Raw genomic sequence first — 24,527 nt, 5'->3', positions numbered from 1 at the left:
CAGCAGACTGAACACTGTGCAGTTCGTTGGCTGCGAGAAATATGCATGCAATTGGATCTACAACGGAACAGGAAGCTTAGCCGGAGCCGAAATTCGATTTCCTCCGCCGTCGTGCAGACGCATCAACTGACCATGAACGAGCTTGTTGAAATCTTTTCTTTTCGGTGTTCTGCTCGTTTCTTTCCTCCCGCTTGCAGATAAACGCTCCGTAGCATGACTGTACTGCGTCGCGCACCTATCCATGGTGTCCGTCATTATGTGACAGCCACCACACAACTTGCCACGCTCCGAGCGTCGGCGCAGTATGGAAGGACTGCCGTCTACAGAAGATTACTTTCGTCTCGAGAACAATCCACACCTCTCATTTCCTCATCACACCTGACGCCGTTCTCCCCCAGACTCACCCTTTCCAATCAGACTCTCCTTCGATCTCTCCACACCTCCGGAGCTCGATCCCAACAAACCCAGGCCAAGGAAGACCCCAAACAAGAAGTTCGAGATCCGCCCCGGGACGACAAACCAGAACGGGAAGCAAGCGAGGGAAAAGAGGAAAAGGACCAGAAAGAGGAAAAATCAGACAAGGAAGAGAAGGAGGGCAAAGAGTCCCCTCCACCTCCGCCACCCCATGGCGACAAAACTCCCTGGCAAGTTTTTGTCGACACTCTTCGAACGGAATTCAAGGCGTCCAAAGAGTGGAATGAATCTACAAAGCAGCTCTCAGGCTCCGTCCAGCAGTTTACCGAGTCCGATGCCGTAAGAAGGGCGCGAGAAGCCTCCGAGGCCGCTTCCAAGGGCACTTCACAGGTCTTGAAGAGCACGGCCAGCGCCATCGGCCAAGGCGCGGCGTGGGCTTGGGAGACACCCGTCGTACAGGGTGTGCGAAAGGGAGTCAACGCTACCGGCCGGGGCATCGAAAAAGCCACTCGGCCGATTCGGGAAACGAAGGCGTTCAAGGACGTCTCGGAAGCAGTTGATGATGGCAGCAGCTCCAGATACGGCGGCTGGATAGAGAAAGAAGAGCGAAGGAAACGAGAAGAAGCCCGAAGGTTGAAAGAGGCACAGTCGACTAACAAAAAAGACGAACCCATGGTCGAAGATCCAAAGTAGGTGTTCCAAGCCAAAAAAACTTTTTGGTGATAGGCTCTAACTGTGATTGCAGCGCCGGCACTAACATTACCGTCCACAAAGACGCGGCATGGCGGGAGTCATGGAACAATTTCAAGGACAACTCGAAGTTAATGCAGAGCCTATTTAACATGAAAACTACCTACGAAGAGTCCGAGAACCCCCTGATATCGACCGCGCGCTCTATCTCCGATCGGGTCGCCGGGTTTTTCGCGGAGAATGAGACGGCCATGGTGATCAAGAAATTCCGCGAGATGGATCCGTCTTTCCAGCTGGAGCCTTTCCTGCGCGACATGCGAGAATACATTTTGCCAGAGGTGCTCGACGCATACGTTAAGGGCGACGTCGAAACTTTGAAAATGTGGCTCTCGGCGGCGCAATTTCAGGTGTATTCGGCTCTCATGGAACAATACACCAAGGCTGGCCTCAAATCGGACGGACGAATTCTTGACATCAGACACGTCGACATCCTGAATGCTCGGTTACTGGAACCTGGCGACATCCCCGTCTTCATCATCACGTGTCGGACGCAGGAAGTTCACGTTTACCGCAATGCGAAGACGAACGAATTGGCAGCCGGAATGGAGGACAAGGTCCAGTTGGTCACGTATGCCATTGGCGTGACGAGAATACCAGAGGAGGTCAACAACCCCGACACGAGAGGGTGGAGGATGATTGAATTGCAGAAGGCGGCCAGAGATTACATCTGATCTGCAGCACCAGAGTGTCGATATCTTCGCATTTAGCGATCTTTCTGTGGAAACAAAGGTGGATTCTACGCTCTCATGTTTTGTGTGTTGTGTCAGGATCAAACTCAGCTCGGTCCTGATGTGTGTGCTTTTAGATCAACATTTCTTGCTCCAACAACGGATGGACTGTTGAAGAAGCAATTCCCAAGCAAATGTATGTACTTTTATCCCTGTGACGAGCTTGGGTCCTATCATCAAGGACCTGCACGAAGGAGGGCACGGACAGAGGCAGGGCAAAACTGGATAGCTATGGATGAGGCTGCTAACATGCCCAGCCCGCGTTTTGCTTCTTGGAGCTTTGTGAGAGAGGGAAGGAGGCCTCGAAAAAATACAACATAATTCTTCGCTCGAACAAATGTTTGTGTAGGTACCGAGTGCCTCCTAGAATGCAAATGTACAATCAATGTACTGTCTCTGTACGTACTGTATATACTCGGTACAAGTACGGCAAATAATAATGATTGGGCACCGCACGAATCAATCAATCACCTGTTCATCGTCATGACGCAGGTACTTGCTGTAGGTAGTTAGCGAGCACCTAATAACTCGTACATGCAAGATGCGCACATGGGCGGGCTCCGACCGAGTACACAATAGTAGTAATTAAGTAGGATGCACGGTACCCGCCTACGCAACTACGTAACACAAAGGGTGCTTAGTCTCGGTTGAACGACGTCATGGCTGTGTCGCCCGCTCCCTCCTGTACGCAGTAGTATATCATCAGGCATGTGAGGATGTGCAGCACCAGGCATCAATCATTCAAACAGAAACAAGATCTCTCTCCTACAAAAGACCCAACCTTTTTCCTCGTCTGATCGTTTCTTTTTTTTTTCCTATTCTTCTATTTCTTCCTTCCTGAACCACTTCCTGTCCCACCTAGACCGACCCTGATTGATACCATCCCCCTCCCCTATCCAGAGCAAGCACTCTATCCATTCCCCACAACCCATTTTCCCAGACCTCCCCCTTCCAAGACAAGTCAAGACAAGAGCAAAAGACCAAAAAAAGGAACCAAAAATGCCCCTCGTCATCCCCGGAATCAACAACACCGGCAGCAGCGGCTCGGGCAACACTGAGGAGTGGATGACCAAGCTGATGGGCAAGCGGCTGGGCGACACGAGCAACGAGACGCAGTTCGCCAAGAAGGACCTGCCGCAGAACCACCGCGTCGTCGAGGACGGGGGCATGATGACCATGGATCATAATCCGGACCGGTACGTTGAAAAACACTCTGTTTAAATATGATTTGTCTCGCGAGTTCTTTGCAAGGAAGTTGGGAGAGGGAGCGAGAGAGGGAGAGGAAGATGAAGACGAAAAGTAGGGTGGGTGGGACGGAGACAGAGTAGGGACAGAGACAGAGACAGAGAACTTCCGTGTTATACTCTGACTGCTGTGGTCCAAGAAGGCAGCCGGGCTAACTTTCGCACGTTCACAGACTCAATATCCACGTCGACAAAGACGGGACCGTCAAGAAAGTGACGCACGGATGATTGATAGATAGATCCGAAACCAAGGCAGGGGAAATGCTACATACACACACGCACATGGCGGCATGAACGTGGTGATGAAGATAAGAAGATGGTGTGTGTGTGATATGCACTTCACGAATCCACCAAGAATAAGACATGAGACATAAAAAAACGAGACATGGATTTCTTTGAACGACGAAATAGATATTGTCCTGGCTGGTCTATAATAGCATCAATCCCATTCCGGCCGGCCGGGTATCACACTAATGAGTCGACACTCTCATCCGCTGGTTTGCAGTTTTTTATACATGCCATTCAATTCAATTCATCCATCCCTCGAGGTCCTTCCTCTGCCACTCACAATAAACATTAGGTCCAAAGAGATCAGGAGAGACTCGACTTCCCTTTCCTCGCTATCGGGTGCATCTGTGACCTGCAGCCTCTGGGGATGCGTGTCAGTTCCCCTTCAATGCCCTGAGGACTCTCTGCATGCCTTTCAGCCGTTCCTGCTCGCGGACGACAATCCCTCGGGCAAGCCTCTTCATCTCTGCCCGGCCCCATTCTTGCCTCCATGTCGTCCAACCCGCCAGCTCCCCGACGACGACCTCTTGCGAATACCGCAATTCTCTGCCGACTCTCTCAATGTCCAGTCCTCTTTCCAAGATCTTCTTCTCGGTATCTTTGACCACCTTTAAACGCGACTCCTCTGTGCCCGGAAAAGGCAGATTGAGATTCTTCAGGACGCCTTTTCTGGGGATTGAGTTGTTCACCAAGTTCGACTTGTCCTTCTCCATCGCCCTTTGAGCTGCCGTGATTCGGTCGATCAACGCACTCGGCTTCAGCAGCGCCGACTGAACAGCCGCGACCGTCGAGTGAAACGAGCTCAAACTGCAAATGTAGTTCTGCAGGGGAGAACTCGCCGGTTCGGAATGCATCAAAGCCGCAAATTTTAACAAGGCGTCGACATGCATCTTGGAAAGAGTCGTTGCAGGGGTTCCCATTGTCGCAAATGCCACCGAACACAGGCTTAACGCCTCGGCGAAGTCCGCATGTGCTTGGACATAAGCGTGGCCCTTGCGGATGGACGATCTGGTGCAGATGTTGATTTTCCGCACCATGTCTCGCGAATGAGAGACCAGACCGTCCACGGCAATCATGTCTGCTCTGGATATGAGGGGTTCGTATTCATCGTTGATCTTTTCCTGTATCAGTTCCGCTTTGAGGCGTGCTCGATCGGCCATCTGTTCTTGTAGCATGTCTGGGACGAGGAAGAATTCCCACAACATCTCGTGCGTGGAGAAAGTCGGATGCTTCAGTAGGATCTTCAGAAACCGGTCGAGACTGGTTTGTATATCATGCAACGCCGCGCGCGACGGCCGTGAGTGTAGCTGAAAAGGATTCCGGAAGTTCGAAGCTAGAAGGGTCGGCATATATGACGCCGGCGAATCCATCAAAAGCCATTTCGCCAGGTTCTCAAAGTCTTGCAATGAGCGTCGACTGGTGGTGATGGTATAGGTCGTGCTTGAGACTGCAGGGTTCGGAGCGCCCGACTTGAGGATAAACCTTGTTGATCCATCCTCGACGAAGAATGACCGGACAATGGCTGTGATTCTCCCCGTGGGATCGGCTGTATTTGTGGGCGAGAATAATGTCAAGTCGTCAATCCGATTCCGCACCTCGTCGTCTTTTGCCAGTTCTACAGCAGTCAACCCACGGGACTCCCGCAGGTTCAAATCTATTCTTGGGTCGCTCAGGAAAATCCGAACCATGTCCACTCGCCCGTACTTGCTGGCCAGCATCAACGGAGTGAATTTCTTGTCGTTCATGGCATTCAGATCGACTTCGCAAGTTTGCAGGATTCGTTGCATGATGGTGGCGTCGTTGACAATATGAAGCAAGGAGTTGCCCTTGTTGTCCATGTGGTCTTCCATTCGCAGGGGGCCGCCGTCATGTTGCGCCTCCTTTGCAGCAGTCAAGGCTTCCGAGACCATGCTGCTATAGTCAGGGTGGTCGTAGGTCCGGCAAATGGCAAACAAAGGCGTATGGCCGATGTTATCCCTTTGTCGCCAGGGAAGAACATTGGCCAGTCTTTTGATCAGCTGAGGAGTATTGAACAGGTAATGTGCCACACTTCGTCCCCGAGAGTCTTTGACAGACAGATACTCACGGAATACCTGCTCGTCGGCGTGTTGCTCAGCGTAGCTCAGGATGACATTAACCAGTTCCATATTGGCCAACTGGACTGCGGCGCTCAACAACGTTGCCCCTTCTTGGGTTACATCTGACAGCACTCCTTCGGGACTGTAGAGTTCCGTCAGACTCAACAAGTATCGTAGGCATTCCGGGCGCTGGTTTTCGACGGCCATCATCAGCACCGAATTGCCGACAGCATCTTGTGTTTGAGCCAGGCTCTGCACAGACGTGTCGCCCTCGATCCCGCTTAGAGACGTTTCGATGGTGGCGGCTCTGGACGAAAGTGAAAACGCCGATGAGACCGACATGCTCCTAGCTGCCATCTGCACCTTCTTTTTCTGTTTGGGGAGCAGGCTTTTTCTCTCGGCCGCCTGAAAAGGAAATACATGCGACAGACCACCCTCGCTTGACGAGGTTCGCGAGAGTGCCGCCCGTGGACATGATTCGGAGGATTTGGCAGAAGCGGTTGTCACTCTCGACAATGGAATCTCGGCAGGTTCTTCGACGAGGCCGTCTGACATGACAGCCGACTCCTCGAATATCGACCTGACTTCGTCGATTTTTCCACCTTTGACAGCTTTCCAAAGCATCTGGTTTTGTCTTGATGCCTTGCGCAGACCACCGGCATCCCTTACCAGATATGTCAAGACGGCCTCGAGTGTACTCAGCGAATACCCGATTTCGCCACTTTCGACATCGTCAATATAAATGAAGCGCTGCATGTAGGACAATCTTGCCTGAAGATGCCTGACTGAGGCGCGGATAACCACGAGGAGGAGCATGGACACCAGAATATCTGCGTTGATCGTCATTGCAGCCACTGCCCTTTTTTCTTCGTCGGAGATCCCTTGCGGCTCCGACACGACTTTTTGGGTTTCGAGGAGGATTTCGAGCATCTCCTGAGGACTCCCGGCAACGCCCATTCTCCGAAATACCGCGACACCACGGTTGACCCGATTGATGAGGTCTCTTTTGCCCTTTCTGCCATCTTCAAGGACGATGCCCACCTGAGACACGTCTAAACAATCCATCTGTCGTATCCGCCGATCCAATTCTTGATCTTGCGCCTTGTGAAACGCACATAACCGAGGAAACAGTAGAGTAGGGTGAACATACTCTGCCACGTATCGCTCTATCAATCTCTCGACGTCGGGGCCAGTCAAATCGGTGGTCGCACCCAAGTAGGAAAGCTGCTGCTTGTCGACGCCTTGGAACAGATCGATTGCAGCTGTGACCGCAGTCTCCAGAGCTGTCCGCATGAGATCCTCCTCATCTTCGAAATACGCAGGAGAGTTGAAGGGCAGCTTGACGGAGCCATTAGACCTGACGGATGCCGTCTCCGATGCTTGAGTCGTCCCGTCCAACGTGCTGGGCGTTGGACTGCGTGAAGGGGGCGGGGGGAGCGGCTTTCCCAATTCTTTGCTAAATTCATTGAACAATCTTTCTAGACCGGGTTGCATCTGTCGCTGTATCATAGGAAAATTCTCCAACAACTGACCAAAGGTCTTTATGTCTTTCTTTTTCGGGGTGGGAGGTTCGGAAGATGAGGACGAGGTGCCAGGTGCGACGTGGTTGAATCTGGTCTCTCCGATGAGTGCCGGTTTGATGGGCAATGCCTCGAACAGACCAGTCAGTGGTTTGGAAATGTAGTAGACGAGCCATTGTTGCATATCATTTCCCGTCGAGTAGTACAGCAAGTCGCTCAACAGACTGGCCTGATTCAAGTGTTTAAACCCTTTGTTGCTATACACGGTGTTCTCCTTCAGAATCACCGTGCGCCCATTGACCGTGGAGTAGTTTTTCGCCTTGCCACGACCATCGCGGACGTTTCCATCCTTCTCCGCCGTCGCAGGGATGATTCGGAGGATGTGGCTGCCGAGGAAATCCTCGTCTTCGACATGGTCGGCATATCTCTTGCTGCTCTCGCGGTCTTGGCCGTAAAGGAGGGATTCGGTCGTAGGGACGAGAAGAACGTAGTTCTGGGCCGGGAGCGCATGGCCTAGCACACTACTCTGAAAGAGCGCGCGCAGGAAAGGGTTCAGGACGGGCATCCAGGCACGATGGGCCTAGCGACAGCACTGCGAATCATCGAGCCGTGGTGCGCATCGAGGCAGAAGACGGTCTTGTCAGCTGAAGCCGACAGAGATTGACATGTGGGGGAGTGGGCTTTGTCAAATGGTGTCAGCAACAATGTCTGATGATTGCCTGGGGAACATCTGTGAAAAGACGATTGAAATGCCACATGCGTCGTTTGTCTGGCCGATGTACGAGGTATTGCTAGCCCCTTCTTGCTTCCCCAGAATCCGGAATGCTCAGCCCAACTCCGGTCGGAGCCTTGGCGGGAAAGCCGATGCTGCTGCATTAACAATATGGAACCTCGTTGCTTCCTATTTACTCTCGACTCGTAGTTCCATCTGAATAAATGCCAACATTGCCTGATCGTACTCTTTCGTGTGTTTTTTTTTTTCCTTTTTGTGTTTCATATGTTGGTCGTAGAGATTCGAGAATGTCCTCAGAAGCCCGATTCCAGCTTGTCTGCCTGCCGGTTGGTCCAATGTTGACCACAGCATTCGTCTTTGTCCGGCGTTGGTATCTCCGCCGTCAGTTCATGCTCCGTCATAGCTGTGAACCGCTGGGGATATCACTTACAAGAAATCTTTTCTTGGGCCTCGACCTCATCCCTGCCTTCATCCGCGGTCTCCGGGGGCATGATATGCTTGATCTCAACAACGGAGCCGCAAAATGTCACGATCGTGCTATCCACCAGGTTCAAGGACCATCGCGTCGGCCACCCCCTGCAAGCATTCAAGCCTCTGTTGGAGGTTGGGATCTTCGATACCGATAGCGACCACCAGGTTTCCCCCCGTGCCTTCTTGAGGCCCAACTTTATCCGTGGCCAGGTGGCAGACTTGACGTCGTTTGAGAATCTGGTCCAGGACCTCTTCTCACTACTTCCACGTGATAGACAGACAGTAGTGGTCTTGCAAGAGCTTTTTCCGCTACACTATTGATTCCGAGTCCCTACTCGACAGTCTGTCGGCAGTCTGAAGAAGAAGAGCCAATCAGAGCTAAGTTTTGCTGAGGCATTCAATCACGCACAGCATGCAATCGTAGTGAGAGCGACTCTAGGTCCACTGAGGGGTTTTTTTTACCGCGACCGGAGAGCCAACAAGTGCGGACGTATCGGCCGAGACTTGCCCAACAGTTCGTCGACCAGGCACTCTACGCTGTCGAGCCCGGGAAGGATGGCATTGGGACAAAGTGCCCAGAGAGATTGCTGGACTACAAGGGCGGGCCTCCAACTTACGGGGAGCTGCGCAGTCTCAAACATGTCCAGTGCTACATCAACGAATGTGAGAATGGTCCTACTTGGACTGTCGACATCTACTGACTTCAAGAGTGCTACGTCTACACCCCGTGGTCCCGCGAAACCAACGTGAGGCTGTCCGAGATACCGTGCTTCCAATTGGAGGAGGCACGGATGGTCTGTCGTCCGTGTTTATGCCAAAGGGCACTCGAGTGCGCTACGATATATATGTAATGCATTAGCGTCGCGACTTCTACGGACCGGACGCAGACACCTTCCGTCCCGAGCGATGGGAGACTGGACGATGGCAGCCACGCTGGGAATATTTGCCGTTCAATGGCGGATCACGGGTCTGTCTCGGCCAGCAATATGCACTGACTGAAGTTGCCTATGTTGTCGTCCGCATGGCGCAGGAATTGAGAGTGTTGAAGAGTCGAGAGTCCGGTCCGTGGGAGGAGTCGCTATCACTGACTCTATGCTCCCGCAACGGCACCACGGTGTAATTACTCCGGCCTGGATAGCAGACCGATAAGACCCTCTCCCGGACTGAATTTCACTTGTAGTCTAGTTTCAGGTCTCAGGCCTCACTAGGCCCCCATTGAGAGAGCCGCCGAGCCGCGTTACCGAGTACGAGTACGAGGTACCTCGTATTATTATGCCGTGTGTATTCCCCATATAAATTGTAATAGTCCCTGCTTCAATACTACCAAAGACCTCCATCTAGCTCCAACCCTCTTCTTCCTCAGTTTTTTCCTTTGGCAGAAATAGGGAGAATACCTACCACCTCTCCAGCTCATCCTCGTCCTTCGGCCCACAACCCCAGCAAGATCGGCATCCCATTCCCATAACGACCTCGACATGAAGGACGGCTTTGCAAAGTCTTGGCCGCGACGGCTGTTGCAGCTGGAGGGCGCCTGCGTCTTCGGCACCGCCATCTGGGCGTATTCCCGTTCCCGCCAGTCGTGGTGGACTTTTGCCGCCCTCCTTCTGACCCCGGATCTAGGGATGGCTGGATATCTCGCCAATACATCGGCCGGCGCTGTGTTATACAACAGCTTTCACACGGAAACGCCTCCCATACTCCTGCTGTGCGTTGCATTGGCTCGCGACAACAAGACTCTCGCGGGGGTGGCTTTGAGTTGGCTCGCTCACATCGGCATGGACCGCATGCTGGGCTATGGCCTGAAGTACGGAACCAGTTTCAGCCACACACACTTGGGCGACCTGGGTTTCTCTGGCAAGGGGGACGACAAGGCAAGTGCATCACAGTAGAGTGTCTCACTGTCAAGGGCACCAGGCGTCTTGCAACCAATCGAGGCCCACAAACAGCAGCATATTTGATGGGATGGCCAACATTGTATACCTTACTAGCTGGAAAAGGACTACTTTCTCGTGATGGCAAGACAGTTAGCAGACAAGGGCATCTGGAATACGAGCAGGCATACCAAGGATTGCCTATCCACGACACAAGTCTCTTGATGGCTCTGCTCCATTTCTCAGATCGTCGCGCTCGCTCGGTCGCTCGGTCGCTCGGCGGGCACTTACCGAGCCGCGCACTAAAAGAATAGAATGACAGCCAAATCAAAAGACAACCGGACTAGTTGAATTTTTCGTACCTCGTCACGTGCTCATACACTAATACACCTCCGACCTAAATGATCCGCCGGAAATTTTCCGAGGCTCGCCGCTCAGAATTGGAGACGAAAACTTGACAAAATGCGCCCTGCGAAACCTCTTGAATCTCCTACAACACCTCGACAATCGCCGCCTGATTGCGTGGCATGGCTCGAGGAGGTCGACGTCGTCAAACTCTAGGTCAGGGTTTGGACAGAGAGGTATGCTGGCTTGTCTCTCCCCGCCACCCTCCCACCTGAATGGTGTGCTCACCACAATGTCTGCAGGTATATCAAGTGGTGCGCAAAATCCTCGACGAGCGTGCACAGTACGGAGACGTCCCAAGTACGCCGCTGTCTTTTGCCGCCGTATACGATGAGATCCGGGCGTCCAATTCCAGTCTAAACCGGAGACCTAAAAAATTACTGGAGGACAGCATTCAACGGGTGCTCGAAACCATCCAGCAGGATCAAGAATCCGAGTTCGACGATATTGTGGCTGGGGAAGAGGAAGAGCAGCAGCAGCAGCAAGTACACAAACCTCTGTCGAATAAATTGAACAAGAGCATTGTCAGTGCCTGGTCTACGTCAACTGTGTCACCTGCACCAACACCGAAACCCGCATCGACACCCAACATGGACTCCCCTCAAATCGCAACTACACAACGGCTTGCGAATGGCGAACCCCGTCCCAAGAAGCGCAGAGCCGTCAATGCCCCGGTCGACAGATCTCCACCGACACACGTCTCGTTGGAGTCTCTGGGCGGTGTCACGCCGGTGATCCAGGAGTTGAGACGCCTACTCGTCATCCCGATGAGCAAGCCCGAGATTTACGCTTCCAACAAGGTCCAACCACCGCGCGGTATCCTCTTACATGGCCCTCCCGGCTGTGGCAAGACGATGATCGCGAACGCATTGGCCGCAGAGCTGGGCGTCAACTTCATTTCCGTGTCCGCCACCAGCATCGTCTCTGGCATGTCGGGTGAGAGCGAAAAGGCGCTGAGGGACCTCTTCGAGGAAGCCAAGAGCTGTGCCCCGACCTTGCTGTTCATTGATGAAATCGACGCCATCGCTCAGAAGAGAGAAACCGCACAGCGCGAAATGGAGAAACGGATTGTCGCGCAGCTGTCCGTGTGCATGGACGATCTCACGCTGGAGAAGACGGACGGCAAGCCGGTGATCGTCCTCGCCGCGACGAATCGACTGGATACGCTCGACGCGGCTCTGCGACGAGGCGGCCGCTTCGACAAAGAAATCAACATGCGAGTGCCCACTGAGCCGGACCGTGCCAGGATCCTGGAGGCCCTGACCAAGGGGATGAAGATGGCCGACAATGTGGACCTCGATCTCCTGGCCAAACGTACCCCGGGATTCGTCGGCGCCGACTTGAACGACCTCGTCCTGACCGCCTCGGCGACGGCCATGGAGCGCTACCTGGACGTCCTGCAAGCGAACTCGGACAAGTACATCATGGACGTGGACGGGGACGACCACCTCGACAAGCACCCGGACGCCGAAAGCATCAAGTCCCTGCGCCGGCTCGTCAAATACATCAAAGGCCAGTCCTCCTCCCCCGAGGCCGCGGCCGAGGCCGATGAAACCCTGCTTGTTACGTTCGAGGACTTCCTCGCCGCTCTACCCAAGATCCAACCTTCCGCTCTGAGAGAAGGCTTCGCCACGATCCCGTCGACGACCTTCGCGTCCATCGGCGCGCTGGACGACCACATCCGTGAGCTGACCGACACGGTGATCTCGCCCATCCGCGACCCGGCCGTGTACACCAACCTGGGCCTGCCGGCCTGGTCGGGCACGCTGCTCTGGGGCCCGCCCGGCTGCGGCAAGACGCTGCTGGCCAAGGCGTGCGCCAACGCCAGCCACGCCAACTTCATCAGTGTCAAGGGCCCCGAGCTGCTGAACAAGTACCTGGGCGAGTCGGAGCGGGCCGTGCGCCAGGTCTTCACGCGCGCGCGCTCCAGTGTTCCCGTCATCGTCTTCTTCGACGAGCTGGACGCCCTGGTGCCCACGCGGGACGGCGGCGTCGGCGGCGGCTCCGAGGCCTCGGCCCGCGTGGTCAACACCCTGCTCGCCGAACTCGACGGCGTCGGCCACTCGCGCGACGGCATCTACTTCATCGCCGCCACCAACCGGCCCGACATCATCGACCCGGCCATGCTGCGCCCGGGCCGACTGGACATGTTCCTGTACGTGGGGCTCCCGGACGCCGAGGGCCGGGTGGAGATCCTGAGGACGCTCTGCAAGAAGGTCAACGGCCTGGTCTTTGACGAGTCCCTGGCCACGGTTGCCCGGGAATGCGACGGGTTCAGCGGTGCGGATCTGGAGTCGCTGGTGAGGAGGGCTGGGCTGGCCGCCGTTCGCCGGATCAAGTCGTCGGGGGGGCCCGACACGATAACCACACAAGACTTCATGCATGCCAAAACCGAAGTGAGGCGGAGCGTGGGCGTCGAGGACATCAGGAGATTTGAGGCCTTGAGGAAAAACTGGCGCAAATAGATCCTTGGGCCCCAAAAGATAGAATAACCGAAAATTCTTGAAGCAGAACAGGTTTCTCTAAAGTCATTATCATCGTCATCATTACAGTGACCAGACAGTGTGAGAGAGGTCAGTGCCAGCGTCGCGGGACCCTCGTACGTTGAGTTAAGCAAAGCCGGACAACTACTTCCCAAGACAATCGAGGTATGCCAACGAACGTCGTCCCCTGCGGACGGGATTGCCTCTGCAAAACGAATGGACAGCCTGGTCGAACAATGCAAATCCAAAGCTACAAGAACCCTTATTCCAACACGGATTGAAAGCCTCCACAAACTCAGAAAACCGGCAAACGAAAGATGTCGCTGCTGAGCCTCCGACTCTCTGTTGAACTTCGACGGCTTTCAGAACTTGAGCGCGACCGTTTCTGTAGCTTCTTAGGCTTCTTCTTCATCTCCACGTCCTCGTGCCGGGTCCCAAAGTCCTTGACCCTGGGTCCCTTTTCCAGTGTGCCGGCAGGTAGAACTTCGAACCCATCGTTGACTTTCCGTGATCGAGTATTTGCAATAGAGAGCGAACCGGAAGGCGACGTTGTGGTTGTCACGGATATTGAACTTGTAGAAGAGCTTGGAGTGTGCAGAGAAGTGTTGGATGCGGTCTCGCTCGTTTTGGGAGAAGGGAGAATTTTCGCGTCAACCCTGGCCTGGGTCTTCTCCGTCCATGCCGAAGGGGGTGGTTTGGTGGTGGGTAAGGACTCGACGAACGCGCGGAAAGGCACGGGTCTTGGTCCTTCCATCCTTTCCGCCCTGCGAGAAAACTGTTTGCCGAGATTGATATTGCCATTTCGAGCAGGCCATGATAGAGCACGGGATGCCGAGTCGTCGCTGTCATCGCTGTCCGAAAGAGAGGGTGTAAACGGTGGCGTCAGGATCATGTCAGTGTGCCGCCGATTCCTTGGAAGTAGTTGGCCGCTTTCTGCGGCATGGAAGCGCCTATGGGCCTCCATGCCCTCAAGAGGATTGGGATCAGAACGCCTTTCTGGCCTCTGGTGGCCCTCCTGAGTGTTTCTCCCCTTGTTACCAATGACAAATTTCCGTGCTCCCGAAGATCGAAGGTTGGTTATGTGACGAAGCTGCAATTTTGAGGGCGACGGGCTCAGTGTGTCCGTTGACATTGAAGAAACACCATCTGTGTAACCATTGTCAGTGATAAGGTCCGCATTGAGCACAACACCGGAAATTGCCAGACCTGGCGCGGTCTCGGCGGCGTCCGCGCGAATATATGGATCGTTGTAGCTTATGACAATCGTCTTCCCTTTCTTCGAGGAGGAAGATTCAGCTGGTGGATCAACATCCGCTGTGCATAGTCAGCCAAAAGCCAGTGGTCCAGTGCTGATGTCTCTCACCTTCCGGTGACGCTAGTCCTATGTCTGAGGAATCGCATATTGAGCTAGAAGCAATCGACGAGTATTTAATGGGCCTGATTGCCAACTGCGAAGGGGCGGGACATCGGGCTCTGTCGAATTGTAATGCAGTTGCCGTCCGAGCGTTCCACACCCCTTCAACTTCGGGATCTTCAATCAAAGCGCGGATGCCGAAAGGTATATCTTCGTCCAAGCAGTTGACCAATGTCATCTCCCCTCGTTCGGCCTGCTCTTCCACTGCTCTTCTTTCCAGCCTCCTGTCCTGCGCCCAATTCCTCAGCTTGACCACGAAGGCGGTGGTAAGGATAACCGTCTAAGAGAAATGTCAGAGGGAGAACAAGGCGAGGGCCGAGACACGAACAAGCAAACCACCTAAGATCTGTTACAGGCGATCAGTGGGGACTTTCTCGATAGATGGCATGGCCTCTACTCACAAGAGCTAAGCGCGCCCACATTGGCCATTCCAAGAAGAAGACAGCGCCCTCCGGGACGGGGGCGAGCATCTTGCCAGAGAACAGTATGGTAGGAATGCTAGACGCGAGGAAGGATGAAAAGGAAGAACCCCATTTCCGAAGAGCAATGGAGGCCAGCACCCAAGAAATGATAGAGCAGTCTGCAATGTGGTCGGCTGAACTGCTAACGATGGACTGAAGGAAAACTCGAGGGAGAGGGAATGCAACTGATAACGCGCCAGGCGCCGTGGACTTTGTCGTCGCGATGGTAGTGGTGACGCAGGGAGACAGCAGCACCTGCTCTAGCCGTGCACGAAATCGTGCAGTTGCCATCTGCGACATGCAGCTTCCAGTTGGTATGATAGTGATGGTGAAGGGAATGGGGCCAGAGTGATATCAGTCACAAACAGAAAAACGTTGACTAACTCTCACCGTGTGAAGACCTGAAGACCTGGATTGTGTTGGCGACACGGATTGAATTGATCAAACTCACTTGGTAGCTCTCTCTCTCTGCCTATCCAGTATTATCCTGCATTCGCCCGACTTGGTCGTGCAGCAATTGATTGTTTTGACAGGGCTCATTTACGCAGTCCATGCTGTGAAGTTACCACATCCACCGCATTACGTGGTCGTGGTCGGATCGATTGTCCTGCAGAACAGCCACAACCCCCTGGCTCTCCATCGTCACCAGGAAATAATTCATCAGAAGGAAACACTGGCAGCACGGTAATGTGAGGTATAGAGGAGTACAGGAGACGGCAATCTGCACAATGGCGCACGTATCGAGATGCAGGTACCCTCGCTGTGATACACTATCGACCAGGAGACGGACAAAGGGCGATGGATGTATCGATAGATTTGGACAAGTCAAAGAGGCTGAGGCTGAGGCTGAGACGGCTCGCATGTGGGGAGGATCCGATATCGTATGCCGTCTTCTGCTTGAAAAAAAAAAAAAATTTGCTTGTCGACGTCATATAGTTTACTGGAGGATGGGCAAAGTGTGGAGGAAACTCTCGTCGATCAAGATGCCGGTACTGTAATACATCTATCTACATTAGGGGGCAGTGTCAGTCTTCGAATGGCAAACAGTGGTTGAGATGAATCATCAATTTTGGCGCTTGCCTTGACCCAAAACCCATGGCATGGATGAGAAAATTTTCCCTCTCGTATCCTGTACCTGCATGCACAGTGTGAGACCCAATACTCCTTCAAGGGCGTGGTTGACGAAACAAAGAAAGAGATGCTATCTATGGGGTCCGATGCGACCAGCCCATGCAGGGTGGATGACTGGAGTTGACAAAGCCACCAGGAGTATTGGCCCAGTGGGTGCGCGGGGTGCCCATTGGATTGCGCCCATGCGCAGGGAGGGGCCCCTCGTGAGGCCGTTCTCCGGTTAATGATCGGCGCCAGAAGACGCCCAATGACCCCCGTAGCAGGTGGTGTAACTTTGCCCGCTGAACCCTACTAGGTGCCCATGAGTACCCGGTCTCCCGGCACGTTTCCGTGCTGTCCAGGTGGCCGTGGCGTTACCCTTACTGTTTTGTTGCCCGCCTTCGGACCCGGGTGCTGGCTGCTGGCCTCTGGTACTGGGCAGCTCGTGACAAAGACTTCTTTTGTGCGCACCTCTTCCTCCGAAACATCCTGTCTTCTCATATTTTCTCTGTGAGAGACGAAACATAACAGCATTCCTTCCATTCCCCTCATATACAGATTTTTCTTATTGCAGTAACCGTTTCACGGTATACGACCAGGTCCCCTCCCGTCCTTCAATATGCCTCCCTTCCGCATGCCATTTACCTCGAAGCGCCCGACTGCCCCCATTGAGACCAACGACGAGAACACTCGCCCCAACTCTGTCGACGGCAATGTCAAGAGTCCGTATAGCAGGGATAAGCCGTCGTTAGCATTAGGAATCAAGGAAAAGACGGTCGAGCCCAACGAGTTCAAACTGAGTTGTACGCGACACATCCATCCCCCACCAGAATAAACGTTGACCCGAGGCTAACATTGACCAGCCGTCAACGACAGTGGTGAATATCTCCCTGTATGTGGTGCCAACGAATTCTCCCAGACTCAGCTGCTGATTGTGTAACAGCCATCACCTACGGAAAAGCAGTCCTTCTGGGCAAAGTCGCCGTCCTCTACCACCACCAACCATCGCCAATGTTTCAATGACAACGAGGCGTTCACCATCTCTCGCGAATCTTTCGAGTCATACAGAAGATCTTTTGTAGGTTATCATTCTCCTAACACAGTGCTTCAACAACAGCCTGACCATGGCTGCAGGACATTTCCGGCCGCTCTCCCATTATCCAAAGCGACAGCTTCACCTCGCGCACATCTCTCGATTCGCGACCAGCGACCCGCTTCCCCACGCGCTCAACACTAAGCAGCACGACATTTGAGAGACCCACCGCCGCAGAGGATCCGATCTTTGAGGATGTGAAACTGAATGAAGAAGCGAGCAAGCCTCAAGAGCCCAAGAAGAAGAGTTTCCTGTCCCGATTTGGCGATTCCAACGGCGAGACCGTCACCACGAATGCCGCCACCAAGGAAGAGGGCAAGCACCACTTCCATTTCCTCCCAGGACGGAAACGGGGCCAAAGTGGGACTGGTAATGAACTAGGAGACATTCCACGGCCACAGAGCCGGGGCAATGCGGAAGTAACGGTACGATAGAGGACGCAGAATCCTTGGGTTCTTGAGACGCTCGGAAGGGGGGTTATCATTCTATGGCATGCATTATGAAGAATTGGATTCGAGGGACTCATCGGCCCACGGTTTTGGAGTTTTGTCCGGCGGCAGCATCCTAAGAGGGTTGGTTCTATGAGTTTTACGATGCTTGCATTTTCAGGAGAAGGATGCAATAAAGAAAGAAATGGATCCCTGGAATGTGGGAAACCCAGTCAGGTCAACCACACGACCTGGCATTATCAAAGGAGTTCTGAGAGCTCAGAAGAAAGGGCGGATTTTGTGTGATGAATGAAAGGAAGCAAGCAAGCAGTGCAGGGTTAATAGTAATAGTACTCAGACCACTTCTGATCCTTTCACCCGCTTTGATCTGTCTATTATTCCAGTTCAATATGGCTTCGCATGTCCATGGCCGGCGGCAGCAGCGGCAGCAGCATCATTGTCACCCCACGACTCACCGTCCACTTCCTTCTCCAGCCGATCGTACGCAGCCTTCATCACGTCGACGATCTTCCTCAGCTCGTCCTCCGTCACATTGTACGGCGGGCTGAGGATGGCATGGTCGCCTCGGGTGCCGTCCACGGTGCTCGAGCCCGGATAGACGGCGACGCCCAGGTCAAAGGCGAGGGCCTGGAAGCGAGCGCCGAAGCCGACGTGCGGCGCGAACGACTCGCGCGAGCTCTTGTCCCGCACGAACTCGATGCCCCAGAACAGGCCGCGGCCCCGGATGTCGCCCACGTACTTGGCCGGCCCCAGCGCGTCGACGAGCAACCCATACACCACCCGGTGCAGCCGCGCGACGTTCTCGACCAGCCCGTCGCGCCGCAGGATCTGCTGCACCGCCAGCGCGGCCGCGCAGCCCACCGGGTGCGCCTGGTAGGTGTGGCCGTGGTTGAAGCTGCTGGAGCCGGCGCGCAGCACGTCGACGATCTTCTTGTGGATCAGCACGCCCGCCACCGGCGCGTACCCGCCCCCCAGGCCCTTGCCGACGGTGACCAGGTCCGGCACCACGTCCTCCTGCTCGAAGGCGAACAGCGTCCCCGTCCGGCCCATACCGCTCATAACCTCGTCCAGGATTAGCAGCACGCCGTACTTATCGCAGACCCGCCGCACGCCCCGGAAGTAACCCCGGGGCGCGGGCGTGCATCCGCTGGTGGCGCCGACGAGGGGCTCGGCGATGAACGCGACGACCTTCTCGGGCCCGATCGCTTGGAAATGCGCATCCAGCTCGTCCACCAGCGCCTGCGCGAACTCCTCCTCGCTCTGGCCCCTCCGCCAGTCCGAGTACTGGTACGCGTACGCCGGGGTGACCCAGCTGACGTTGTCCAACTGGAAACACGCGTAAGGGACTTTGCGGGGGAGGTTGCTGCTCACGTTCATGGCGCCGACCGTGGTGCCGTGGTAGCTCTGCTTCCGGCTCACAAAGTGCGAGCGGGAGCCCCTGGGCGTCGTCTGGCCCAGCTCGAAAAAGTACTGCCGCGCCAGCTTCAGGGCCGCGTCCATGGCCTCGCTGCCGGAGTTGACAAAGTACGCGCGCTCGAGCCCGAAGCGGCCGGCGCCCTGGGGACCGTCGATGAGGTGGTGCGCCAGCTGCTCGGCCGAGTCGGTCGTGTAGGTCAGCGAGTGGATGTAGCTGACGCCGGTGCTCATCTGGCGCGCGACCGCCTGCAGCACCTCCTCGTTGCCGTGGCCCAGGCACGCGACCGCCGCACCGCCACAGGCGTCCATGATGGTGCGCCCGTCCGAGAGAGTCAAGTACAGACCCTTCGCCGCCGTGACCTGGTAGGGGCGTGCGTGCAGCGAGCGATGGAGCAAGGCTGGGCCCGCCGCTGCTGGTGTCGGGCCTGGCCCTGATGCTGAGGCTGAGGCTGATGACGATGCGCCATTGGCGGCGAACTCGTCGACCTGTATCCCATTCATCCTTGCCGGAGCTTGCCACGGGAATACTGAACGAGCAGTTACCAGTGCCGATGCCCCGTGGAGGGCGGCTAATCGAGTCTGAGACTCTGCTTTTTACTTCTTTCTCTCTGTCTCTCGTATGTCGTATATGGTCACCAGCGAGCGCAATGAAATGCAATGCTGTAGGGACCGAACTGTTGTTCCACACACCACACACCGGCCAAGAGCCTGCCTGACGGGGCCCTTACACGCACATAAGATCGCCTCCTCGTTTATTTATGTAGTGGGGATAATAATAATTTACTGTGCAGTACATATAGATCTCATCTGCGCCAGTTGGATATGTAAGGGGGAATGGATGCCTAATGATAACAATAAATCTTATCGTATCAACCTGGCCAGGCAGGCAGGTCACAGGGCGCAATCGTGATAATATGGTGCATAAGTGAAACACAAAAGCCCAGAACGCCATTGTAATAATGCTCGACCACCGGACGAATCGCTCAACTCCGCGTCGACAGCGGAATCTCGAATAGGAAAAGGAGGGTAATTTTTTGTTTAAAAAAAACCCAGAGGAATAAAGAAAAGGGAACCAACCTGTGTACATATTGGGTACGTATGTGACGATTTTATGTGCTGAGATCGTCTCCTCCTCCGCGTCTTGATGTCCATGGGATTTATGAGATTTATGAGATTGAATGGGGTGATCGTAATCCATGGCATTGCTCTCGGTTACTTATGTACGCAGCACAGTAGATGCAGGGGTGCGGATAGACACGGTATGTACTACAGTATGTACCGAGTACATGGTAATTACGTCGTATTCGAAGTCATTAGTTAGAAGTCCGTAAGAGTCAGAGTTTGGTTGGTTGCGGCACCAGAACACACCCGCCCCCCTCCCTCGAGGTGAGAGAGTGTATGAGAAGGTATAACGAGGCGACGTCTCGTGGTCTTTCACACATGTATCGGTTCTGCTGTAGTATAGAGACAGCCACGGCTAGAGAAGTGGAAGGCGATCTCGTTGGTATTGGTTTGAGGGTGGATCGACAACACGCCCGGAGGGAGAGATATATATATCCACGGCTCCTGGGCTCTTGCCTATTCGAAGTTGCATTCGAGTCATTAGGCGGCTAGCTGTTGGTCGTCGGATTGATTGCTCACCAACAAGGGTGCCTTGGAAAGGCGTGTGCTGCCAATGCAAAGTCTAGAAACTTGGAGCAGAAGGGGCAGAAGAGTAGAAGGCGAACCCTTGGCTAAGACGAGAGACTCGAGGAAATGGGAACATGGCCACGACGACACTCGCTTGTATTTGTCCTGTGATCGGTTCAGAACCGGTGACGCCTCGAAGAAGGTCCATACAAAACACACCCCCAACTCCCTCGCTAACAAACGCAGCGTCAAAGTTCTCGTCGGCCCTTGCCCGGTCGCATCACTGAGAAGTCATGTAGCAGCTCGTCCCATTTCAATGTGCCTTCATTTCCAATGACGAGTGTCCTGCCCGCCCACCGGCTGGTTTCGACGATTCTCGGCGCGGACCCCTTTCATTGACAAATCATGTCGTCGTCATTCCTCCCCCCCCCGTAACTCTCGAGTGGTTTGATGCTGGCAATTAGACGAAACACTCCTCGTATTTCTTGCTGTGTTTGTTGGCAGCGTGGTCCTCCAGGCCTTTGCGAGCCGAGGTGCTCTGGAATGTGGCAAAGCAGATTTTGCACTTGATGGACTGGGCTGCTGCGTTCTGTATTGTTGTCAGTATCATTAGCCATCTAATCGTAGTTGAAGACAGAAATACAAGAAAACAGGTTAGCAGAAGGCGGGTAGAAGGCAAAACGGTATATGGCGTGAAAATCAGGAAGGCTTCGTGGACGTAGATTGCAATGTGCCGGAGCTGCGTTCAAGAAGAACAGACAAGCCTTCTATAACCATAGAGGGATGGGATATGCCTAACTGTCAGGGAAGACATTTTTCTCTCAGGCCGATGTTCTTACCGAACACGCGAGACAGGAAAGGCTGAGATTTAGCCGGGCATCTAGAATCAGAGTCCCCCAGGATCAAAACCCACGTCCTCTTCCACTCCGGCTCTACCGACATACGCCATGTCATCGCAAGGTCACGACCGGGAAACCCAAAACGATCCCACATCTCCAGGGTTTGGCACGGGTACACTCAGGGCGGGATGCCGTGGACACAAAAAAAAAGAAGACACGAACACTAATCGAAATGCGGAAATCGACACATACCTTCTTCAGCTGACTGCTTGGTTCCTTCTTGGAATCCTTCGTGTTACGCTCCCGTTTCTGAGCGGCCTTGGCTCCGTTGCCCATTTTGCCGGAGTTGAATCACAGGGGACGTGCGAGGTTGGCGGTAGTGGTGATAGCAAGAGCCAGCAGTCAAAGAGTGTCTTTGTCTTGAGTTTTATAAGGTCGGAGGGGGAAGTGGTAGACTGGAGGAGGACAAGGGAGAAAAGGACTCTTCGAAAACTGATTTAAAACAGAGAGAGTGGAAAGAAGAGCCAGGCTGAGAACGTGGCAAAAAGAAATGGGCGGTCAGAAATAAATTTGTGACGGGAAAAAGCAGCGGCAGCGGCAGCGGCAGCGGCGGACACCGGCTTCGGAAAATCATGCAACCGATAACAATTCTATTTTCAGTCCAAACCTTCGGAAAGGGGTATTTCAGCAATTCACTAGTAATAGAAGGCAAACGCGCCCGTCAACGCCCTCAGCAACCCATTGCCACCACCAGAAGAGACCTGACTACCACCTGCAGGTGTCTAGGTCGAGATCCTATTGAATTGCAGCCCGGTGCGAATATCGCCAAACTTCGCATGCCAGATATCTCGAAGATAGGAGCTCCTCGGCAACCACGGCCCTCGATCCCCACCCTTGGGAAGCGTGTCTGCCTCTTGAGCCGCCTTGATGTAGCTACTGTTCAAGTTCAGAAGGGGCACTTCCGTCACTTGCTCGTTTTCGTTGATTCGCGGAACCATACTCGTCATGTTCTTGGCCTTCATTTCCTTGAGGAGACGAACCCACAGTTGGGCCGTGGCATCGGCACCAAGGGTCCAGCTGGCATTCGTATATCCAAAGATGAACGTGAAGTTTGGCAAGTCCTGTAGCAGAGCGCCACGCCAAATGAACTTCTTGTTCATTTGGTAAGGCTCGCCGTCGACACTAACACTGGCACCGCCACCGAACTGAATCTTGAGACCGGTGGCGGTGATGATTATGTCTGCAGGGAGAGTTGCCCCTGATTGGAGTCTGATCTCGTTGGCGCTCATATCTTGGATCGTGTCGGTCACAACGTCGCCTTTGCCTGTGCGCAGTGCCGCAAAGAAATCACCACCTGGAGAGAAGTCAGCACGTTGTCCAATATCCGGTTCAAGGGGTTACGGCAAACTCACCCGGCGTGATGCACATTCTTTGTTCCCAGGGATTATACCGAGGAACGAAATGAGGCTCGAAAGGAATGTTGGCCGGCAACTCCTTCTCGGTGGCTTTGCGCAGGGTAGATCGGCCCTGTTTGGGAAAGAGTCGACAAAATTGAAAGAACAAGTACCCGACGAGGAGGAATCTGATCCGGATGAGTTGATAGGCGAACTTTTCCGGGAAGATCCATTTGATGAGACCGTCAATAGGCTCGGTCAAGGGGATGGGTAGGAAATAACTTGGTGAACGTTGGAGCATGGTAACCGATTTGGCCTTGTCGACCATGGCCGGCAGGAGGGTCACGGCGGTGGCGCCACTGCCGATGATGACGACTTTCTTGTCGGTGTAATCAAGGTCCTCGGGCCAGAATTGAGGGTGGACGACGGTGCCCTTGAATTTCTCAATGCCGGGAATCTTGGAATTGAGGCCTTGAGTATAGTCATAGTATCCGGTGCCGAGAAGGATGAATCGAGAGTAGTACTTCCGCTTCTCGTTCCCATCGACCGTGACATCAAGTTCCCAATGCTGATTCTCGGTCGACCAATTCATCGACTCGACCTTGTGGTGGTACTTGATGTGTTTGTCGATGCCGTGTTTAGCTGCGGTGGTTTTGACATAACGCAGAATGGATCCCGCGTCGGCGATGGAGCGATCTTCCTTCCATGGGTCCCAGGGGAAGCCAAAGGTGTGAAGATCAGAATCGGACCTGATGCCAGGATACTTGAACAAGCTCCAGGTGCCGCCGATCTCTGCTCGCCCTTCGAGAATGGCGTATGAGTAGTCGGGGAGACCTTCTTGAAGACGGTAGGCAGAGTTGATGCCGCTAATGCCGGCGCCAATGATAATGACGTCGAAATTGTTGTTGGCCGCAATCATGATGAAACGGAGGGTATGGGTATGGGCCTGGTGTTTGTGGAATGAAGAAAAAAAGGAGGCGTCGGCGAGATATGTGGGAAAATATTAATAGAGGGCGTACGTGGCGGTGGGTGCACCACCGGCACGAGGTAGAAATGGACCAGGGTCTGGATAGGCCCCTAGAAGGGAGTGGGGGGGCCCCCCGGGTTGGTTAGAAAAGGATGAGGAGAGTCTCGCCTGAGAGACTGGAATAAGGAGAGCAAACCTCGGTACCGAGTACTCAACCAAGACAAAAATCTGGTCGACAAGCCTGCATCGATCGTTGGGAGCCATAAAGTACGAGCTCCCAGCAGCCTTCAGACACCGCGGCTAAACCGCCCCCCCCTCGTTACCCCGTACGATACCTACCAAGCGCGGTAAGGGATGCCCCGTATCCTTGTACCGGTACCCACCAACAACTCGGGCGGCGTGCTTTCTACTGGCACGGCGGATCAGCCCCCGTCACCGAAGTAGGAAGTGGGTGGGAGGGGCAGAAGGGCTAGTGGGCCTTGCTTCCCTATCTGACAACTACTGCGTACCTCTCACTTGTAGGTAAAGCATCCTCTTTAATTAACGACATGACCACTAAATCCTTTGCGATCCATTGCCGACGTCTAGCCTAGCGAGCCCGTCCCGCACTCACCAGATTCTTGCTGAGATACGTGATGGGAATGTTGCACCGAGGTCTCCTCGTCCAGTCAATATGCCAAATGCCCCGGCGTATGCAGGCTGTAGTGTCACATGCCACTCGCAATAAGAGTATGAGCCGGTCGAAAATTCGTCCTTGGATGCGGACAGTT

At 54.2% G+C, this 24,527-nt stretch overlaps 10 protein-coding genes across 10 annotated transcripts; 5 read left to right on the top strand and 5 right to left on the bottom strand.

Moving 5' to 3' along the window:
• Window positions 1-213: 213 nt before the first annotated feature.
• AYL99_05657 (hypothetical protein) lies at window positions 214-1,835 on the top strand (the record flags this gene model as incomplete). Its single annotated transcript, XM_018837169.1, has 2 exons — window positions 214-1,103; window positions 1,160-1,835. The coding sequence occupies 2 exons, from the start codon at window positions 214-216 to the stop codon at window positions 1,833-1,835; spliced, it is 1,566 nt and encodes a 521-aa protein (XP_018694022.1).
• A 1,056-nt stretch (window positions 1,836-2,891) lies between these two features.
• Window positions 2,892-3,364, top strand: AYL99_05656 (hypothetical protein; the record flags this gene model as incomplete). The annotated part of the gene is made up of 2 exons (XM_018837168.1): window positions 2,892-3,088; window positions 3,310-3,364. The coding sequence occupies 2 exons, from the start codon at window positions 2,892-2,894 to the stop codon at window positions 3,362-3,364; spliced, it is 252 nt and encodes an 83-aa protein (XP_018694021.1).
• A 434-nt stretch (window positions 3,365-3,798) lies between these two features.
• AYL99_05655 (hypothetical protein) lies at window positions 3,799-7,587 on the bottom strand (the record flags this gene model as incomplete). The annotated part of the gene is made up of 1 exon (XM_018837167.1): window positions 3,799-7,587. The coding sequence occupies one exon, from the start codon at window positions 7,585-7,587 to the stop codon at window positions 3,799-3,801; it is 3,789 nt and encodes a 1,262-aa protein (XP_018694020.1).
• A 2,114-nt stretch (window positions 7,588-9,701) lies between these two features.
• On the top strand, window positions 9,702-10,115 carry AYL99_05654 (hypothetical protein; the record flags this gene model as incomplete). The annotated part of the gene is made up of 1 exon (XM_018837166.1): window positions 9,702-10,115. One exon carries the CDS (start codon window positions 9,702-9,704, stop codon window positions 10,113-10,115), a length of 414 nt encoding a protein of 137 aa, XP_018694019.1.
• A 509-nt stretch (window positions 10,116-10,624) lies between these two features.
• Window positions 10,625-12,967, top strand: AYL99_05653 (hypothetical protein; the record flags this gene model as incomplete). The annotated part of the gene is made up of 2 exons (XM_018837165.1): window positions 10,625-10,678; window positions 10,745-12,967. 2 exons carry the CDS (start codon window positions 10,625-10,627, stop codon window positions 12,965-12,967), a joined length of 2,277 nt encoding a protein of 758 aa, XP_018694018.1.
• A 313-nt stretch (window positions 12,968-13,280) lies between these two features.
• Window positions 13,281-15,151, bottom strand: AYL99_05652 (hypothetical protein; the record flags this gene model as incomplete). Its single annotated transcript, XM_018837164.1, has 4 exons — window positions 13,281-14,299; window positions 14,349-14,679; window positions 14,728-14,745; window positions 14,801-15,151. The coding sequence occupies 4 exons, from the start codon at window positions 15,149-15,151 to the stop codon at window positions 13,281-13,283; spliced, it is 1,719 nt and encodes a 572-aa protein (XP_018694017.1).
• Window positions 15,152-16,589: 1,438 nt separating this feature from the next.
• Window positions 16,590-17,497, top strand: AYL99_05651 (hypothetical protein; the record flags this gene model as incomplete). Its single annotated transcript, XM_018837163.1, has 4 exons — window positions 16,590-16,773; window positions 16,834-16,862; window positions 16,914-17,048; window positions 17,105-17,497. 4 exons carry the CDS (start codon window positions 16,590-16,592, stop codon window positions 17,495-17,497), a joined length of 741 nt encoding a protein of 246 aa, XP_018694016.1.
• Window positions 17,498-17,896: 399 nt separating this feature from the next.
• On the bottom strand, window positions 17,897-19,429 carry AYL99_05650 (hypothetical protein; the record flags this gene model as incomplete). Its single annotated transcript, XM_018837162.1, has 1 exon — window positions 17,897-19,429. The coding sequence occupies one exon, from the start codon at window positions 19,427-19,429 to the stop codon at window positions 17,897-17,899; it is 1,533 nt and encodes a 510-aa protein (XP_018694015.1).
• A 1,588-nt stretch (window positions 19,430-21,017) lies between these two features.
• On the bottom strand, window positions 21,018-21,732 carry AYL99_05649 (hypothetical protein; the record flags this gene model as incomplete). Its single annotated transcript, XM_018837161.1, has 2 exons — window positions 21,018-21,146; window positions 21,649-21,732. 2 exons carry the CDS (start codon window positions 21,730-21,732, stop codon window positions 21,018-21,020), a joined length of 213 nt encoding a protein of 70 aa, XP_018694014.1.
• A 446-nt stretch (window positions 21,733-22,178) lies between these two features.
• AYL99_05648 (hypothetical protein) lies at window positions 22,179-23,709 on the bottom strand (the record flags this gene model as incomplete). The annotated part of the gene is made up of 2 exons (XM_018837160.1): window positions 22,179-22,750; window positions 22,809-23,709. 2 exons carry the CDS (start codon window positions 23,707-23,709, stop codon window positions 22,179-22,181), a joined length of 1,473 nt encoding a protein of 490 aa, XP_018694013.1.
• Between the last annotated feature and the right edge of the window lie 818 nt (window positions 23,710-24,527).

This window comes from Fonsecaea erecta (assembly GCF_001651985.1).
Source record: "Fonsecaea erecta strain CBS 125763 chromosome Unknown Scaff4, whole genome shotgun sequence".
Lineage (NCBI taxonomy): Eukaryota > Fungi > Ascomycota > Eurotiomycetes > Chaetothyriales > Herpotrichiellaceae > Fonsecaea > Fonsecaea erecta.
The sequence above is the reverse complement of the archived record's forward strand: the minus strand, read 5'-3'. Positions and strand labels throughout refer to the sequence as shown.